We start from the raw sequence: 17,471 nt of genomic DNA, 5'->3' as shown, positions 1-17,471 counted from the left end.
TCCTCTGTCTCATATCTATTCTGTGATCCATGTACAAATGATATTCAGATGGGAAAATTGGAGGTACAGGTTGAGCGACGCGACTTGCTCGTTCTTTCCGCCGAGAGAATTCCAATATGAAGATAATTAATTTGACTGCATCAGAGAGTTGATCAATCAGTTGAGGCGATCAACCAGTTGAGGCGATCAATCATTTGAGACGATCAATCACTCGAGACGATCAATCACTTGAGGCGATCAATCACTTGAGGCGATCAATCACTTGAGGCGATCAATCACTTGAGGCGATCAATCACTCGAGACGATAAAAACCATGTAAAGTGCAATAGATGATATAGGTTGAGAAGGCAAGAAAGCAACGCATCTGCTTCGTCTGCACTCGCAGTTCCACTCCATTCATTTCTCTATGCAGATGATCGTGGGACGGACAAGAAAACTGCAGCCTCAGCAATCTGGCTCTGGGCACGGATAGCGTCAAAGAATTCGCCGTCAAGATTGCAGCAAAAGTTGGACGATCGATGCTCATGTGTTTGTCCTTTCGCCTTCACTCTGTATGTTTTGACGGCCTAGCTATCTACAAGCCAATGCATCAGCTTGAGAATCTATTACCTGACGCCTGGAATGCATTCCCTCGCCTTTCCCCAACATTGAAATTCTCGAAACTTGTACTCCTCCGCTGTAATTTGCTAGAAATTGTTCATCTCGGTCCAGCTCCAGTATTAGTGCTAACGTCTGGTAATCTCACAGCAATGTCGCCTGATTGTGTAATGTAGCGGACCCATGGGAGTGACGGATATTGAAGCTGTAAGGGACAGTTAGCATCCAAATTTACGATCATGCGAAGGACTAGCGTGTCGATCATGTGACCACATCCATAATTAGGGGGGGGGGGAGATGAACTTGCCTTCGGCTCTATGATTTTCAGATACCGCACTTGAATACCACTCGTGGTGAAGTACGGGATCTCAAACTTCACACTGATCGGCCTCTTTGCTCCCTTCCCTCCGACACCTCCCATGCTTCCACCAAAACCACCAGTCATGCCGCCGCCATGTTCATCATCACCCTTCACACTAGGCAGACCTAATTCGGCTCGCATTAGGAACTCCTTATTACCACCAAATTGCTTGATCTTCCACACAATCGCGCTCTTTTCCGGGGCATAGTGAACACTGCCGATATTCGTCCTGAACCTTGGAGAGTCCGCATCTTCTGGAACGGGAACTGTTATTTCAACATTGTTGGCTGTACTCCGACGCTTAAATTGTGCCTTTGCCTTCAGCATGTATTCGATTCTGCTTCCCGAGTGCGACTCCACGATACACTCTACCCAGATTAAAGGCTTCACCGCTGTATTCAGCCGATAGGACATGAGTTCGAATTCACCATCAGGAGGTATGAACGAAATTGTGCGGTCGTTTTCAAAGCGTGCTAAGCGCACGCATTGATGGAATCTGACGTCTTCCATCTCAATAGCCTTCCCTCGAGTTGCCCGTCCCGTTGTCTCGAACATCACTTTGTCGTTCAGCCCCAACCGTAACTCTGGCATACCAGAAAGATAGCACTTCATTTTTATAGCCCCAAGAATTTCGGACCGCAGGACATTGCCGTTGGAGGAGACGAGGAGGTTGAGAGATTCGACAACGTCCAAGAACACTTCGTTCTTCCGATATCTGATACCTTCTGATCGCCACGAGACAGCGTTCGTGACAGCGATTGGTGGCCGTGCTTGGACTTCGAGCTTGTGCGATTCTTGTGTGATGTATTCTTGCAAGATCTTTGATTCGGTAGTTTGTGGGTAGCCAAAATCCATCATTTCATCAAGAAGTTCGTAGATAACGACGAAGTTGTCTCGTATCGATTCTTCCTCGAGCTCTTTGAAATATTCGGTGAAGACTTCAACAATCTTGTGGAGGAATAGGAGGATCTCGGCGGCATTTGTGTTCCGTTTTGTGAGGGCTAAGAGGTAAAGATTATTATGTCGGATATAAAGGTACTGGTCATAAGTCAGAAAAGACGCATGACAGTCTGGCGAGTATAGCATACATTGATTCCTTCGTCTGAGAAGCATGGTGGGACAGCGGAGCTTTCTTCTTCTGCATCACTCAGAAGTATTGGGAACTTCTCAACAGCTGACATAGGGATATCTCCTCTGTAGTTCCGAGCCAAGAGGGTCTGTTGCGAACGTTAGCAGTGGCCACGGGCAGAAGACTGCATGAGAGCTTACCTTTCCCTTAAGGTCGAGAAAGAAGACAGCAGAGGCCATGATGACAGTTGAGGAAGAGGGTTTGTGGCGGAAATAGGGAGCCAAGCTGGCCGGTATGAGCTATTCAGAGGAGCGGAAACATTCGCGAAGTATGAAGATTGTATGCGCTCGAGATATTGGGACTTGGCTTCAAGGGCTTGACCCCACGTCGCTGGAAATGTAGCTCGACATCGATGGTGGTCTTGTCTCGCTAGTTCCGCACTTGCCCTAATTGGGCTTAGCTTCTAAATTGCGGATATCGAAAACCTCGCCTGCGAATTTTCCTCTTTTCTTCTCCAACGCGCCCTCTAGACAGTGCAGCTCAACATATAAAGCACGACCGGCCTGGCATTCTGTCAGTTGCCTACTTTGCCTTCCAATTGATGCAGTTAGCGATTTCGTGGCGCGGAGACCGATACCAAAGGTACCATAAGAGCTGGCCGAGCAATGCTTGAATAGAGCAATAGGTTGCTTGGGCGGCGTCAGAGGGACCATACAAATTTACCATGGGAAGAACGGCTATGGCACCATCTACCAATTATAACCATGAAAGTCGTTCTATTTACGAGACTACGGGAAGAAGGTTGGCAGGTTGGCAGGCTCCATGTCCCGAGGCTTCGGTTTGCGCTTATCATTCCGTCAGAATTTTGGCCGCAAATATTCTCTGATTCTGAAAGAGATATATCTTAAGCATTATCAAACTGTATCAACATCTGTGTATATGACCTTCTTTTGCTCTTTTTCCCTCAGTGTTTCAAACTTCCCCTCGAAAAACTACCAAATCGACGGCTTTCACGTGAGAGGGTCCCCATTTAGCCTTCGGGCTTCCGCAGCTTCGGGCTGGCATGTGATCATTTGCCCGTGGAGCTTGCCATCATCGTGCTCCTCCTTCCCTCCCCCCTACGAACAACCATGTGAACTGCCACGGCCACCACAAAAGTTTAGGGAAGACATCGATTTCTAGAGAGACCTGCTTCGTTTCATTATAGAATTATTGTCACTTTTTCACTCTCCTTCGAAATCAAATCACGGCTCGGGCTGTCGCATAACCCAACCATATTATCACAAGGCGCTGTTGACCGCTGAAAGGGACTTCCCAAGGAAGTTCGCCCTGAACCCCGAACAAATCCCACAAATGGTGTGCGATCCGACCGTTATTTCAATCCGACCATCGACTATACGATAGCATATTTCCTCGCAAAATCTGTGCCCTTGGCAGTTCTCGTCGGCGTTTGCGGCCAACGATGGAGCAGGATCACATGCTCCGAGAGCAGCCACCCTCCTACTCACAGTCTCACGACCCTCAATCTCTGAGTTTTCCCTCAGTCCCCACCGCAGATCCACCTCCCACCCATCATGAGCGTACCTTGCCTCCCTTACCACCTGCTCCCACAGAGCCACGACTACGCGCAGAGGAGCACCAGTTCGTCTGGCCGTCTTCAAACCCATTGACCGCCTACTACCAGCCCGGTCCCTCACAACTCTCGCCGAAGACCAACTCCTCGTCGCATGACATCGAGTCACCTAGAACCATGGATATCGATACACCAGACAGCCGGAGGCGTGGTGGAAGTGTGCTGTCGATTGATGATCCTGATGTGCGCATCGCAGCTGAAGCGCTGGGAGACCTTCGAGCTGGTACGTTCGGACGAAACGCTGTTTCTTCTTTTACTAATACAATTTTTAGACTTTATACAATCTCCCCCACAACAAAATAGATCACTGCCACCATCTTCTCCTCCATCCTTTCAATCAAGAGGGGCAGGGCAACCCGAACCACTCCTCTCCCTCCTCACAACTTCACACCCTCTTATCGGTACCGCGATTGGCGGTTCATTGTCCGCCTATTCGGCATCCAAAAACTATAGTCCGCGATTCAAGTCGAGTGCAGAATATGTGGAAAGAAGATTTACTCCCGTCGTTAATACTGTTGGGTCTGTCGGACGATTAACTGGGGTGGAAGGAGGGGTACGCTGGTTTCTTGGGGAACGACGGCCGAGTCACCAGCAACCTTCTGATTTAGAAAACGGTGCAGAAGTTTCCAACAAGCGCCGGAAGATGGGAACGGAGGAGATGGACATCGATCGTGATGTTGCACATGACCCCTATCCAGTCCATCGTCAGGAGTTGCAACATCGCCAACGAAGACCAAGTCAGGGCTCAACAGTGGAAAGCCTTCCAGCATATGATGAGCACAGAAGTCCAGATTATGAAGCAGCGCAACAAGCGCTGATTCCCACCCAAAGTCAAGAAGAGCCCACCTCGCCTGGAAGTTCATGGCAATCCCGTCTCGTCCTATCCACTAGCGGCCTTAGTGTCGCCATGAGTGAGGAGTCTTTGCGGAGCCTGAAGTACTGCTTAGGGTGGTTGCGGTGGGCAAATGAACACATTGGTAAAGTTATTCTAGCATTGAAAACTGTGTTGGAACAGTATGATCAAGGCAGCGCAGAAGATTCTGGAAAAATCGAAGGATCTGGATCTGAAGGACAGTTGATCATAAGGAGCGACGCAGAAAGATCAGCGCTCAACGCAAAAATCGCGGAGCTGAAGAGAGACGTTTTGAAGACCTTGAAAGAGGTCGTGGATATCGTGTCAAAATATGCCGGAGGAGCATTGCCGGAAAACGCAAGAGACTTAGTTCGTCGGCACTTGACGAGTTTGCCACAGCGATTCAGACTTGCGAGTTCAAGAAATACTGAAAGTTCGAGAAACGGCGAGGGTGGTGATGTTGAGATCAGGGATGGTGCTAATCGGGTTTTGGTTTTGGCAAAAGAGGGATTGGATATGATGGCCCAGGTGTCAGGTGTGCTCGATGGAACGATCGTTAGTGCTGAAGAGTGGTGCGAAAGGTTGGGACGTTCAAAGCGTGAAGAAACGCAGGCCCAAGGACGGAATGGCGAGATGGAGAAGCCTCCGATGGAGTTGCCTCCCATGAATCCAGGGAATGGTCATATGAATGGATATATGAGTGGGCCTCCCGATTTTAAGATGGGATGAGGGGATACTGTGCGAAATCATTTCTTTTGTGTTTGATGGTAAAAGGCGCAGGATCGGGTTGGATCGAATGGTGCTGGCCGGGACTGGAGTCTCGGACGTAGGGATATATAAGTCTGTCTTTGTTTATACCAAAGGGATTTCGATTCTGGCTCAGGAAATGCATCCACTAATTTCCGGAAGAGATTCGTGTTAACCTGCCTTCTTATTGAATAGCTTTGGTGAGCACAATACCCCCAAGGCCATTCAGCACTTGTTTCGTGTTTTTCCCTTGGGCGGTTCAAGGGGTATTGATTTCCTGTCTCATCGAAATTTACGATAACTTTCTACGATATGGGCTACATACATGTGGATCCATATTGGGGCGTTGGTCCCTCAGTCAGCGCTCCCCATATACCTTTTGCCACTCCCGGTGTTTAGTGACACGACCTCTCATCTTGTAATTAGAATTCATGTATCAATGAACAAGCTTACTTTTAACCTTATGCGCTGACACGCAATGTCCCCACCTAAAGAGGGGCTTACCAAGTGGGTGGCTCTGCCGCGTGAAGACAACTGTAAACTAACCAGGTCTACTTGTGCGACCTGAATGACTTGGCGAATGGCAAAATGTTTACATTAGGACATAAAGGATTGTTTTTGCGAATGAGAAATGCTTGGACTACATGACTAGGCACTTGACAAGCTAATGGTGTCAAGAGGGTAATTGTCCTGCAGCCTGTTGATTGCTTTGCTGCTAAGTAGCACACAGCCATTGATGGAGGCAATAAAATTCGCAAATTTTTAATGCTTCCACATGCTATATATAACAAGACATTTCATACTTTTCCGTTGCTGTCCCCCTTTTTACTCGTCCCTGATATCCCTCTCTAGCGGAAAAATGAAGATCCATTTTGCAACGATCGATCATACTCGCTCAGTCACTCCCCGCCCTCGCTTTAGAAATGTATGGGCAATTTTACCCAACCTCTCCTCATGCCCTGGGTGCGGCGGTCTATCATCAAGATCATGACTTTGCAACAGCCTTTTCGACTGCCGAGCCTTCGGACCCTCGTGTATGACCCTCGCCTTCTACGCTGCTGCTCGGGTTAGCCACGACGCATCACCATGCTACCTCTTCAACATCCCTGTTCAGGCTGTGATAGCCACTGTAATCGACAAAAGTCAAGTCGCCCCTACACACTCCGCGGACGACCCGACTTGGAACATACCCGAGATCGCAGTTCGACTTGCTTACCAGCACCCGTACTAGCACGATTTCCACAGCTTCCACAACTATCAAACCAACCCGGGCCCGGGAAAATGTGGGGTCGATGGGAACTTCCACCTCGACGATCCCCATATGTTGGGCAGCACAGGCTTGAGCACAGGAAACCACTCTTCGGCCGCTTGTGCACCCAGTTGCATTGACAGCTTCAACAACCACTGCGTCAGCTTCGCCTCTCACAATACCGATGCTGGAATCATATGTAGATTTTTCGACGTCGGGTTTGGAGCGGTGCTATTCGTCATGACCGACGATGAGCCTCCCTACCCCTTGGACCCTTGGACAACTGGACGTTTTACGAAAGCTGGTATTTTCCGGGTCACTCTACGACAAAAAATATTGACAAGTGGAACGCCAGTCGTGACCATGTGGGCTGGGAATGACCTTGCGGGAGGGAATGGGACAGCGACTCAGAGGACAACGTCCTGTGCGACTCAGTTTGTTGGTGCTTCGAATCAGGGAGATGTTCGATTGATGGGTTTGGGGGGTTTTGTTGTCCTTTTGGCGTTGGTTTTAGGTCTTCTTTAAATGCCGTGTTTGAGATTGTCTTGGGCATTGAGCTTCAACCTGTAGTTTTACGGTGAAGACCGAGTAGTGTTTGCTTTGCCGTACCGATTTCAAAACACGTTCCTTCATTTACCATTTCTATGTGCACAATGTCGAAGATCCAGCACTATCGGCATGGACTAGGATGCTCCTTCGAGCCGCTCATCTTTGAGAAGTAGTCATGAGACAATTCCTCACAAGAAACATCTTCCACCTTCGATGAACCAGTTCAAACAAGAAAACTATGCTCTTATATGTACCAAGTCCCCTCCTTGCGATCGGCTCCGACAACGCAAAGAGCATCCTTGAACAAACATTCCTTTGGGAAACTCGAAAACATACTTGTTAGGCTTCGCTAGACGAAGTCAAGATGGAAGAACAGCCTGAGGGCCAGCAAGCCCCTCCCCGACGCCAAAGCCGCGAAGATCGCCGACAAAAAGACATATGTTACTGTCATAAAAATTAACGCTAGGATCTTACCCATCTCATTCTGCGTCCTAATTAATATCGCTGCTTCAAGTATCTTGTTTTACACATTCGGATCATATCAGGCATTGCCAAAGGCCGTGGAGGGAGTGGCATGTTCGTTTGGCGGTGTTGTTGTGTTGTTTCTCTTTGCTCGGTTGTTGCTGTGGTTGGAGAAGGAGTGAAGAAAGACTGGGACAGAAGGATAAGTCAGGCGTCGCAAATGGAGCGTGGCCTGCAATCGCCTTCTTGCAGTCACCGTTGTGATGGCAGGTGGGAGAGTGCGTGGGAATGGGTGAAAGAGTGTATGTACCAGGCGCAGATTTTTCCTTGTGTGCTGTGTTCCGTTTGTGGTAGAGCAAAGAAGAAGCGGTCCACCGTGGCGGTAGCTATCCGGAGCGAGACTCGACAAGCCAGGGTCATGTTTATCGAAGTAGTGGTCGAGAGGCAGAAGGGAGCTCTAGGGGGGAGACGGATAGGGACCTGGACGGACTTCTTGCGAGAGACAGCATTGGCCACGACGGAGACGGAAGTGCGAATGGAGGGACTGATAATGTGTGGGAAGGAGCTGCCTCCCCAGAGTTCTCCCACGATTTCACAGCGAGCGGTACAGCCTTCCATAAAGAGAGGTGGTACAGCGCAACGTCCAAGGCCACAACTCACTGGTCGACGTAACAGACCGCCTCAAACAATCTATCCGCATGATGGTTCTCTGCAGCAACCTGAGCTTATGGAGCATATTCTAGAATCACGAGACACCCAACAGGGCCTACATAGCTCCCATGGTGGCGATGTTGGTCCACAAGAATGGATTTAGGACCTGAGAGACTTGTATCCTCACATCATTCGATGTCTGAACTGCTGCCGTTGTTTGATGTCTATGTATCGGGTGAAGGCGCAGAAGAAGGGGTTTAACCCCGCCTGTATTTCAAAAGATGGGGTCGTCACGAAGTACAGTACACGGCAAAATCATCAGCTGAAAACGGCCGCGACTTGAAGAAGCAAGATCAGGAAATACTCAAGGAGCAGACACAAGAAATACAACAGGAGACTTCATCCTCGGAATACAATCTTAATTCAACCACATCCCTACCTCCCTTCTTTATCGACTTCAAGAAGGATGATACGCCTTATAAACCTGCATAGCACCTTCCACAGATTGGATCACCCCAAAGAAGAAGGTCATCCCAACAATCAATGCTACAGCCAGCCAAAAAATTATACCACTGCACAGGCTTCCTTCGGTCACGCCACCAACGCTTGAGTCCCCTCGGTTCTGTTTCGTCGAAGACTTGCTTGAGGATGATGAGACGGTCCCTCCAGAAGTGGAAGTTTTCAATCTGACGTCCTTCTGCGGCTAGTTGCCCGCACTTGATCACATTTGCGTCAAGACTCTCCTTCCTTGCTTTCTTCCTAAACCAATCGTTGGAAGCATCATCAAACTGTGGGAATAGGAGTTCGAGTGTCCTGATCGTTTCCTCGATGAACCCCGGGGGGAACACTGCGCTTGAACATGTCAATAGCTGCTCAGATTTCAATGGTTTTCGTCACCTACCTCTGTTTCTGCGAAGTCAAGAATGAAGCATAGTGAAATATGGATACTTCTTTGTCGTCATTCTGCACTCGAAGATGGTTGGCGAGGTTGCTTGTCCAGATGATTTGGAGACCACCTATTCTATCTAGACTGCGAGCGTTGAACATCTTTTCCAATTTCACATGCTCCTTTTCTAGCACTCCAGTTCTGCTGAATTCTGTTGCCAACACAGTGTCAAGCTGACCGTCATCCCAAGTCACGCACCGCTCTCCACCTCGAAAGACTTGTTCGGAACTGCCGATTAGGGTCATAAACCCCAAGCGCGCAGCCAAATCGATTGCATTGTAAATAACCTCGTCGCTGACCTGGGGCTGGGTTGTTACTATCCTAACTTTCTCTTTGTCTTTGATCGACTCCCGACTATTGCTGGGATCCCTGAGCAGTTCCACAATGCGAACAATGTCTTGATGGGTTTTCACTACCCAGTGAAGTCGGCCAACGCTCATCGCTGTTTCACATTCGCTGGTATAGTACTCAAAGTAGCCTCCCCATAAATTTGCATTCTTCATGAAGTCGGCAGCGGTTTTGCTGCCAAATATTGAAGTGAGGATCGCACATTTGAGGAGCGAAGAGTACGGGTGTTTGGTTTCGTCCTGCAGTTCCTGCAATAGGACTTCTTGCAATTCCATCTCAACACTCATTTTTCGCGTTTCTGCGAAGTTGAGCCTGGAAAATTTTGGTGGTCTCCATTTGAGCGGGATGCGCGGGTGGATGCTTTGGCGCTGGCGCAGCGAGGATGGCTTGCAGGATGCCTTGACCGGTGTCTCGATCGGGAGACTTCAAACGAACCATTCACGACGTTTCGGCCCCCATTTGCTTTTTTTTTTTTTCAAGCTTCGCCCCTGTCAATCGCGTAAAACGTGTCAGCCTCATTTTTCTGATTCTTCCTGTGAAAGCCTTATGAAAAGCTAGAGTCGAGATGATAAATTTCCGCAAGCTTTCGGTTCATCAGAACGTCCTTCGTTCTTTGCACGCAGTGTCTTGATCAAGAGCTTGAAATGCATGTTAGTCACCTATCTCTCTTGCCATTGACCAGATGGCTACCGCGCAGGCTGTGAGAGGAACCAGCATCACGGAATTGGAAGATGCACCGTCACCACCTACACAGATCTTCGATATCGACTCTATCAAAGTCAACATCACGTCGACAACCTTGGAACAACCAGTTTCCTCACCGCCACTCCAGCGCAACGGATCTGCCGCCATAAAGACACGCAAGAGTATAGTCAGCTCCATTGTTGAAAGGTCTGAAGGTCGTCAAGTGTGGCCAGAGCCAGAGAAGTCAATCGGGACTGCTTGTTGCCAAGTAGGAAAGTCGAAACTTCAGTGTTGGGAGGCAAAAGGACCAGCACTCGAGCTCACGCAGAATCTTGTCTCGGACGTCAGAAAACATTTAGACTGTAAGACAGACTATATATATGGAAGCAAATCCGTTCGACCTCCTCTAATTTTGGGTATTTACATGGTTGGAAAGTCAATTGGTGATGCGCGGCCATTCCTCGTCGTCAGCTGTTCCCAAGACGAGCCCCGTGAGAGGGCCATTAAACTGATCAAAAGAAGCAAGATACTCAATCAATTTGAAAAAAACGGAGGGGTTCGCCTCAGAGAGCAAAGAAGACCTCCAATTTCGTTGGGGCCGGTGACTCTGGCGTCTCGTATCTCAACCCAGGAAATGCCAACGCGAGACGCCAAACGAGTCTTTTACGACCCACAGCAAGGAGCGCTTGGTTCCGGCATTCAGCTCTACGTCCAGATTTCCAATAAAAATGGAATGCTATGCCAACACAAGGCTACGCTTGGATGTTTTCTGTGGTTTCGTGGTAGATACCTAGCATTCACAGCAGCTCACCCCTTTCTCGACCTCCTACTGTCACCTGATAGCGATGAAGAGAGCGAGCTGGATTTCCCATTCGAAGATGAATCTGAGATCAGCTCTTTTGAGTCGGACGAGGACGACGCCGAGAGAACGCGAGAAGGTATGAAACTTCTGCAGATGTAGCCCAGCACAATACTGACGGACGCTTCAAAGCTAGCTTTCCATCCACTCACTCTAAGAGAAAACATCACGAGGGGGCTGCTCACACTTCTGAGCCAGAAGTATTCGATGGATCGTGGGGTGAGTCCAAAAACATGATCCATACCATCTCTAATGCAGATACAGATGCCAGCAACCGGCTTGAGGAATTCGGTTTTCTATTTGAATCTTCTATTGAACGCGGAAATGAAGGCAGCTTGGATTGGGCTTTGATTGAGATCACCCAACCTCGACTCGATTCGGACACAATTGCGCTCATGAATGGCTCTCCCAATTTTGTAGTACTTCGCCACAAGCCTCTAGAAACTAAAGTGTTTGCTAAGACAGCCTCAAATGGCATTCGACACGGAGATCTCTCGCCGATGCCCACATTTATGCTGTTACCTGGAAGTCCGAATTTCCAAGAGATTTGGACAGTGCGGTTTGATGGCAATCTTGGTGAGTCTGCGTGATTCTGGAAAGCATACTAAAAATCTGACTTGTTTCAGAAAAGGGCGATTGTGGGACTTTGGTCGTTGATTCCGGAGGGAACATTTACGGCCATCTTGTCGCTGGAGACCTTGAGAACAGAATCGGCTACATAATACCAGCTACCCAAACATTTGAAAGCATGAAACAATAAATCGGGGATGACCTTTCAACATTTCGACCTCCATTGACCGTTTTGGATGCCCTCATACCCCCAAAGTCAAGTGAACCAAGTGAGACTCGGTTCTCGATGACCCAACCACAGCTGAACAATCTAGGGGGCTCATCAATCCTAGAAGCGAGGCGTCCATTAAGAACTTCCTCAGATACTCTCCGAAGTATTCGTCAACAGGACACTTCGAGTTTCCCCACATCCTCAGAAGCAAGGGCAGCATATCATGTGACTCCAAGCCAACTTGTCAGTTCTAATAAAGCTGCACCCACGATTCCTTCTGCACCACAATTTCGGGACAGTATAGAGCTTGCTGGTCCCTCGGATGCACACATTCCTCATCTCGAGGAACGAAAATATTCCGAAAAAACTCCGAGGCGCGAAACACAGTCATCATCAAGAAGGGGTCCATCGCGGCGCGAGCTTGCAGGAAGAAGGAGAAATCCTCTTCGAGAAGTAAATCTTTGGCGGTGGGATCCAATGGCAAGAGCTGGTCATGAACATGTAAGTTGTACCAGATAGCGGATGCGATGAAATATCTAACTAGCAATAGCCCCCTGGTCCATTTCTCAGTGCTCACATGCAACAAAATGTCCTCGAAATCATGGAAAGTGACCCATTTCAATGGAAAATGGTGATGACTACTGGTAGCGGGGTGTTTGCTGCATCGTACGCTTTTTTTGTCCCTAATATGATTCTTCCCGCCCTGAATTTTGTGTACTGGCCAAATGCGACATTATTGGACAAGAATTATAAGGTACACCTAGTTGCATTAGCTGGAGCTCTTCTAGGTTCTTTACTAGCGGGTATAATTGCAGACATATTCGGTAGGAAGCAGCTATATCGCTTGGGACCATTTTTACTACTAATTGGCGCGATTGGTCTTGCCGGAGCATCTGCTGGTTTCAACAACTCTACAATGTCGATCCTGGGGTGGATCCTTTTCTGGCAATTCTTCCTCGGGATTGGTGTCGGAATTGAGTGGACGTTGAGTGGGGTTATCTCAGCTGAGTATATCCTTTCTTGTCCGTGTAGACGTGAAGGTTGCTGATTATTTTCCAGGTTCGCTCCTGCAAAACACCGGAGCAGGATGATGGCTACAATTTTTCTGATGCAACCTGTAGCATACTTAGTAGTGTCAGCCCTGGTGCTACTTTTGCTCGGCTCTTTGGGACGAAGTTCCGGTCTCCGGGAAGAGATCGACCATCAAAGAGCCGCGATTGCGGTGGACAAGTTGTGGCGATATCTTGTTGGACTTGGAGGTATTCCAGCACTTATCACCCTCTTCTTCCGGGCGGGCATGTATGAGTCTCCCCGATATTCATTTGACCTCGCCGAGGAGGGACCAGTCGACGAAGTCCGCGGGCCTTTCACCATGGAGAGCGATATACGGTTGTGCTCTTATTTCACAGCTCGTGGATTTCTACGGGATCTTGGGAACTGACGCCACCTGGCTGGGATATCAATATGCGCGTTCATACTCAATGCCGCCAATGGAAGCCTTGGGGGCGATAATTATCGCGTTTTGGCTCAAGCTTGGGATTTCTCGGCTTCTCAAACAAATACTACATCCCTTTATGCCTGGAACGATGTCCAAAGCGGGTCTGCAAGTATCGGGGAAGCTATCTATATGGTTATCTTCGACATGTCCCTGCATTCGATCTATACGATGTCTATTGTTTCCGTCGTCGGGTCTTTGATTCTTATCATCCTCGTTGAGTATTGCCCCCGGAGAACACTGCTTATGTATCCCTCACTGGCGCTTGCCATTGTATTTGCAATTCTTGCAACTGTCGTGCAAATAGCCACGTCCAAAACAGCTGTGCTAGAAATAGCAACGACTATATTATGCTACGGGATCTTCAATATAGGTTCGTTGCCCCCAGCTAAACCCCAATTGATTGAAGCTGATTGACTCTAGGCCCCAATCTTATTCTTTTTGTGGTAAGCCTAGTTCACCCCAAACAAAAAGATTTCGCTCTCTTCTGTATGTTGAGAACTTCCTAACATGGTTTCAAGATGCCCACGGAATTATTCCCAACCAGCTACAGAGCAACATGTTTTGCTCTCGTATATTCGTCCGGAAAATTGGGCTCAATTCTAGTCCAGAGCATCCCCGCTGTCCTCTACTCAAGTGACCAGCATGGCCGTGGCTATTTTTTGTTTTCCATGATCGGATGTCTGTCGGCAATATCTTTATTCTCCCGGATTTGGCTACCGACTTATGGAACTTCGCCAATTTCTCGGTTTGCTAGGTACAGATTTTTGAACTTAGAAGACCAATTGGAGGAGATCACCAGACCTGAAAGGATGGCCCTGGGGCGTCTGGGGGGGTTTGGGTGGCTTGAGAATGCACCAACAGAGAATACACAGAGTAGGAATTATACAAGTTCGAGAGGAAAAGGGGGGCCCGGACAGAGCGAGGGGATGCCATCTCAGATTTAGTTATTCAAAATCACCCCTTGACAGAAGATTTTTCACACCCGTTAAGGAAACTCCGGGTGTAATGACAAAAGTCTCCTCATTCGTAATATCTAAAGCATGATTTATGGATGGAAAGTCCCATGCAGGGGCCAATATTAACCTTGAAATCGTCTACAAAGCTCCAGATTTTCGACACCATATTTCCCGACTCCTTTTTTGATATCAGAATCAATTCATTGATGATATTGGATCAAGTTGAACCATTCTCAAAAGCATGCTCACTCATTTCATCTGCAGTCCTGGTGGTTAGCATTGAGGCGCAGCCTTACTTACCCCTCCAAAGGCTGCAGGGGCTGAGCCAATTCGGGGGCAGATCCTCGCACTGCCCCACCAAGAGAAGCCTAAATAAGCTTTAATACTCCCTTGCTGATTCTCGCTCAAAACCGAACTTTATCTGAACATCATAACATGGCCTTTGGCTGGTCAGCCGGCGACATTCTCTCCGCAATCAACCTGATAATTGAGGTTGCAAATGCTCTTGATGAAGTGGATCAGCGAAGGAATTCCGAGAAGCCAATTCATTTTTGAGAGATTTGAATTCAGCGCTTAGCCCGCTAAAAATGTTCACCGCGCTGTATGCAAAACAAGGATTCAATAACAGGTAGAAGCAATAAGGAAGCCAATCAAGACGTTCATAAGTGGTAAAGATATGAAGGAATTACAAAAGAACTTGGCTGTCGTGATGAAAGCCGCCGGTTTAGGCATGTTCAGAATGTGAAGAGCAAGTTGAAGTGGTATTTCCAACTGTCAGATAAAGCGCTTGCTTTGCAGAAATATGTGGAATGGAACCTGAGAGTTATTGATGCCTTCACTTGACAGCGCACCAGTGACATGCTTCACTCCCTCCTGTCGAGTTTTCTGGAGGATGTGAGCAAAAGCCTGGAAGAGAAACTGAATGTACAACTTCCAGCGCTTCAAACGAGTCTTTTGGATGCTCTCTTGAAGCGGGATGTATTACTGCAGGTACAGCTCGAGAAGCTTCTTGAAAGCTACCTCGACTCGCAAAGGATCCAGTTCTCTCCCTCTCCTGCTACGATTATAGCTGCAGAATCAGTTTATACCCCTGCAATGTTGAAAGGTAATGTCTCCCACATCAAGTTGAAATTCCCTCTTGCAACGAAGCCGGACCCCCCACATATCTCAGGAGTATTCCAAGCCGCTGAAGAGATCGTACAAGCAATCCAATCTCGGTGGAGCTCGAAAAGCCCTGATATTCTTTGGTTTCAAAACTGTAGCCGACTCATGGACGAGCATTCCGTTTCTTGAGATCTTATTGATTTTGTCAAGGATGCACGTGAAGTCGCGGCCCTGGGTTACTTTTGCCAAAGAGTCGATCCCGAAGGAGTACCGTTCGACAAGGCGGAGAAATTCCGGGATTTATTTTATTCCTTGATCCGCCAATTATGTACATCGATCGCCGAAGACCTCATCCCGTCCCTGGACTTGAATGGCTCCCGCTTTTCGACTCTCGACGGCAGTTTGGAGTCGACAAGTCTAGCGTTGAAACTGTTCGGGGATCTCCCGTCACTTGCATCTGGACCTATCCTCATCGTGGTTGATGAATTGGAGATATCTGATTTCAGTGGTGGTGCAATCTTGGGAGGGAGTCTTGAGAGAATTTGAAATATCGAGGAATGAGAAGGGCAGTGCAATTACAAAGTCATTGTTTAGGACCACGGAGAATTCAGTCTTGATGATGGATGTTGTAGGATGGGAGAGGACAGTTGATGCGAGTTTGGGTGGTGGATCGATGGCTTCATGACATGGATGATTTCGTCTCTCTACAGATGTGAAGGGTTGCAGTGAATGGCACTGGGACGCGTAACCGAGGCTTAATAGCCCATATTTTAGGATTCCTAAGACCCGTCGTGACTTTCGCTGCAGAGGATATACATTTGTTCAATCAAGAGGTATCTTCGGCACTCATTCGGCAGTACCCCTTATTAGCCTCAGTCTCTGGACAAAAAGTTCTTTGATTTGAGCCATTACTGAGAGCCTCTTTGTTTCGTCAACACTTCAGAGAACCTTTTTGAATATGGCAATAAAACAACACTTGGCTGTCGCACACCAAGGTAACTTGGAAGAAGTTTTCTTACATGACACAGATCGGAAGGTATCTTCTCGAAAGGATCCTATACTAGAGGAGAGTCACCTTATCCGAGAGAGTACATGCCCTCCAGGCTCACATAGGCTTTACTCCTCCATTTTCAGCGCACTTGCGCACCGTCACTGACCAAGCCAGAACCCCATTATCGCAACGAAATCGTCCGATCAGAACCCTGGACATCCCCAGAGCGTCCGAACATCCCCCATGTTTTCAAACTTCAGAGGGGAAAAAAGCTTCGAACAACACAAACGACGTCAACCCAACACTCCTATTCCGAACCTCGGCTGATCTCAACACTCCTTCTCGTGTCGCAAAGCTAGAAATCACGCGCTCGACCCCCAGCATCTGAAAAATGACAGAGGAGACGAGATGCATTCAGAAAACGACCGCACCAGGACATGCGAATGCCGATCGCAAGCAACTCCAGCCCGATTTTAAGCTTAAGGTTGTTGACAGCCTCATCCGGCGATCTTCCACCGCATTGAAATTTCAGGAATCACGAGGTTTCTCAGGTGAGACACGTTTGCCAGCCATGGTCCCATCACAACCACGACTCACTCTTGGTAAGAATTCCTGCTGGACAATGCCATTCTTTCCCAAAGTTCGGTTTGGTTTTCTGAGACAGTTGCTCAGAATAGATTTTCAACAAAGGAAGGATGAGCGAGGAGCGGGATTTTTCGATAGCTCGCGGGTCAGCCGCGCTGAAGAATGTGGAATGGGAGGATTCGTGATGAGAAGCCATTCCCAAGAATGCGCGAGCACTTGCTTCTTATCCATTGAAGTATACGATCATGCGCTTACCAACCTCTTGTTTTCCCTTCTATTCCAGTCAATTCCAATCACCAGCCCTCAGTGAGTGGCTTCATTTCATATACTCGTCCGTTTCAATTTCTCGGTGATGTTTCGTTCCTATGAACTCGCACGCAACGCACAACTCGACTCGCGCTTGTCTTATTATCTTCATTGCTTCGCGTCTCCTAGAAACGAGAGCTTCGCCCTGGTGGTGTTATCCCGCGTTATATTTTGAGATCGTTCGGGTTCCGTCCTCCCCTTAAGTCACACTCCTGGCGTTACGGATTGAACAGGCAGAATTT

The 17,471-nt window shown here is 48.2% G+C and overlaps 9 protein-coding genes across 9 annotated transcripts; 7 read left to right on the top strand and 2 right to left on the bottom strand.

Annotated features, from left to right (window-relative positions):
- Positions 1-320: 320 nt before the first annotated feature.
- On the bottom strand, positions 321-2,409 carry K444DRAFT_668576 (putative AP-1 adaptor complex subunit MU). The gene is made up of 4 exons (XM_024887423.1): positions 2,228-2,409; positions 2,047-2,175; positions 905-1,996; positions 321-802 (listed from the first exon to the last, which is right to left on the bottom strand). The coding sequence occupies exons 1-4, from the start codon at positions 2,264-2,266 to the stop codon at positions 698-700; spliced, it is 1,365 nt and encodes a 454-aa protein (XP_024729881.1). The 5' UTR covers positions 2,267-2,409; the 3' UTR covers positions 321-697.
- Positions 2,410-3,489: 1,080 nt separating this feature from the next.
- K444DRAFT_635896 (Opi1-domain-containing protein) lies at positions 3,490-5,242 on the top strand (the record flags this gene model as incomplete). The annotated part of the gene is made up of 2 exons (XM_024883930.1): positions 3,490-3,883; positions 3,933-5,242. The coding sequence occupies 2 exons, from the start codon at positions 3,490-3,492 to the stop codon at positions 5,240-5,242; spliced, it is 1,704 nt and encodes a 567-aa protein (XP_024729880.1).
- A 1,174-nt stretch (positions 5,243-6,416) lies between these two features.
- K444DRAFT_195326 (uncharacterized protein) lies at positions 6,417-7,271 on the top strand. Its single transcript, XM_024870969.1, has one exon. The coding sequence runs from the start codon at positions 6,582-6,584 to the stop codon at positions 7,032-7,034; it is 453 nt and encodes a 150-aa protein (XP_024729879.1). The 5' UTR covers positions 6,417-6,581; the 3' UTR covers positions 7,035-7,271.
- A 1,082-nt stretch (positions 7,272-8,353) lies between these two features.
- Positions 8,354-9,777, bottom strand: K444DRAFT_668573 (uncharacterized protein). Its single transcript, XM_024887422.1, has 2 exons — positions 9,073-9,777; positions 8,354-9,023 (listed from the first exon to the last, which is right to left on the bottom strand). The coding sequence occupies exons 1-2, from the start codon at positions 9,750-9,752 to the stop codon at positions 8,648-8,650; spliced, it is 1,056 nt and encodes a 351-aa protein (XP_024729878.1). The 5' UTR covers positions 9,753-9,777; the 3' UTR covers positions 8,354-8,647.
- A 1,066-nt stretch (positions 9,778-10,843) lies between these two features.
- On the top strand, positions 10,844-12,040 carry K444DRAFT_195242 (uncharacterized protein). The gene is made up of 5 exons (XM_024870968.1): positions 10,844-11,087; positions 11,141-11,222; positions 11,273-11,584; positions 11,635-11,847; positions 11,893-12,040. Exons 1-4 carry the CDS (start codon positions 10,995-10,997, stop codon positions 11,766-11,768), a joined length of 621 nt encoding a protein of 206 aa, XP_024729877.1. The 5' UTR covers positions 10,844-10,994; the 3' UTR covers positions 11,769-11,847; positions 11,893-12,040.
- K444DRAFT_635892 (MFS general substrate transporter) lies at positions 11,865-13,230 on the top strand (the record flags this gene model as incomplete). The annotated part of the gene is made up of 3 exons (XM_024883929.1): positions 11,865-12,290; positions 12,340-12,797; positions 12,849-13,230. 3 exons carry the CDS (start codon positions 11,865-11,867, stop codon positions 13,228-13,230), a joined length of 1,266 nt encoding a protein of 421 aa, XP_024729876.1.
- Positions 13,231-13,290: 60 nt separating this feature from the next.
- K444DRAFT_195178 (uncharacterized protein) lies at positions 13,291-14,269 on the top strand. The gene is made up of 3 exons (XM_024870967.1): positions 13,291-13,657; positions 13,708-13,730; positions 13,806-14,269. Exons 1-3 carry the CDS (start codon positions 13,417-13,419, stop codon positions 14,229-14,231), a joined length of 690 nt encoding a protein of 229 aa, XP_024729875.1. The 5' UTR covers positions 13,291-13,416; the 3' UTR covers positions 14,232-14,269.
- An 832-nt stretch (positions 14,270-15,101) lies between these two features.
- Positions 15,102-15,893, top strand: K444DRAFT_635891 (uncharacterized protein; the record flags this gene model as incomplete). Its single annotated transcript, XM_024883928.1, has 2 exons — positions 15,102-15,440; positions 15,558-15,893. The coding sequence occupies 2 exons, from the start codon at positions 15,102-15,104 to the stop codon at positions 15,891-15,893; spliced, it is 675 nt and encodes a 224-aa protein (XP_024729874.1).
- A 723-nt stretch (positions 15,894-16,616) lies between these two features.
- K444DRAFT_195051 (uncharacterized protein) lies at positions 16,617-17,377 on the top strand. The gene has a single exon (XM_024870966.1). The coding sequence runs from the start codon at positions 16,730-16,732 to the stop codon at positions 17,231-17,233; it is 504 nt and encodes a 167-aa protein (XP_024729873.1). The 5' UTR covers positions 16,617-16,729; the 3' UTR covers positions 17,234-17,377.
- The last annotated feature ends 94 nt before the right edge of the window (positions 17,378-17,471 follow it).

This window comes from Hyaloscypha bicolor, assembly GCF_002865645.1.
Source record: "Hyaloscypha bicolor E unplaced genomic scaffold K444scaffold_165, whole genome shotgun sequence".
Lineage (NCBI taxonomy): Eukaryota > Fungi > Ascomycota > Leotiomycetes > Helotiales > Hyaloscyphaceae > Hyaloscypha > Hyaloscypha bicolor.
Note: the sequence above shows the minus strand (reverse complement) of the source record. Positions and strands in the feature narration are given on the sequence as shown.

What these genes read in the sequence shown, in the direction of transcription:
- K444DRAFT_195326 (XM_024870969.1), top strand. Translation starts at nt 6,582, where the DNA reads ATGTTGGGCAGCACAGGCTTGAGCACAGGAAACCACTCTTCGGCCGCT.
- K444DRAFT_195242 (XM_024870968.1), top strand. Translation starts at nt 10,995, where the DNA reads ATGAAGAGAGCGAGCTGGATTTCCCATTCGAAGATGAATCTGAGATCA. An exon ending in CGCCGAGAGAACGCGAGAAG is followed by an intron (nt 11,088 to 11,140) that starts GTATGAAACTTC and finishes GACGCTTCAAAG; the next exon opens with CTAGCTTTCCATCCACTCAC. An exon ending in GCGGTTTGATGGCAATCTTG is followed by an intron (nt 11,585 to 11,634) that starts GTGAGTCTGCGT and finishes GACTTGTTTCAG; the next exon opens with AAAAGGGCGATTGTGGGACT.
- K444DRAFT_668576 (XM_024887423.1), bottom strand. Translation starts at nt 2,266, where the DNA reads ATGGCCTCTGCTGTCTTCTTTCTCGACCTTAAGGGAAAG. An exon ending in TTCTCGACCTTAAGGGAAAG is followed by an intron (nt 2,176 to 2,227) that starts GTAAGCTCTCAT and finishes CGTTCGCAACAG; the next exon opens with ACCCTCTTGGCTCGGAACTA. An exon ending in TCTCAGACGAAGGAATCAAT is followed by an intron (nt 1,997 to 2,046) that starts GTATGCTATACT and finishes ACTTATGACCAG; the next exon opens with TACCTTTATATCCGACATAA.
- K444DRAFT_668573 (XM_024887422.1), bottom strand. Translation starts at nt 9,752, where the DNA reads ATGAGTGTTGAGATGGAATTGCAAGAAGTCCTATTGCAGGAACTGCAG. An exon ending in TTGACTTCGCAGAAACAGAG is followed by an intron (nt 9,024 to 9,072) that starts GTAGGTGACGAA and finishes GACATGTTCAAG; the next exon opens with CGCAGTGTTCCCCCCGGGGT.
- K444DRAFT_195178 (XM_024870967.1), top strand. Translation starts at nt 13,417, where the DNA reads ATGGTTATCTTCGACATGTCCCTGCATTCGATCTATACGATGTCTATT. An exon ending in CTACGGGATCTTCAATATAG is followed by an intron (nt 13,658 to 13,707) that starts GTTCGTTGCCCC and finishes GATTGACTCTAG; the next exon opens with GCCCCAATCTTATTCTTTTT. An exon ending in CCAATCTTATTCTTTTTGTG is followed by an intron (nt 13,731 to 13,805) that starts GTAAGCCTAGTT and finishes CATGGTTTCAAG; the next exon opens with ATGCCCACGGAATTATTCCC.
- K444DRAFT_195051 (XM_024870966.1), top strand. Translation starts at nt 16,730, where the DNA reads ATGACAGAGGAGACGAGATGCATTCAGAAAACGACCGCACCAGGACAT.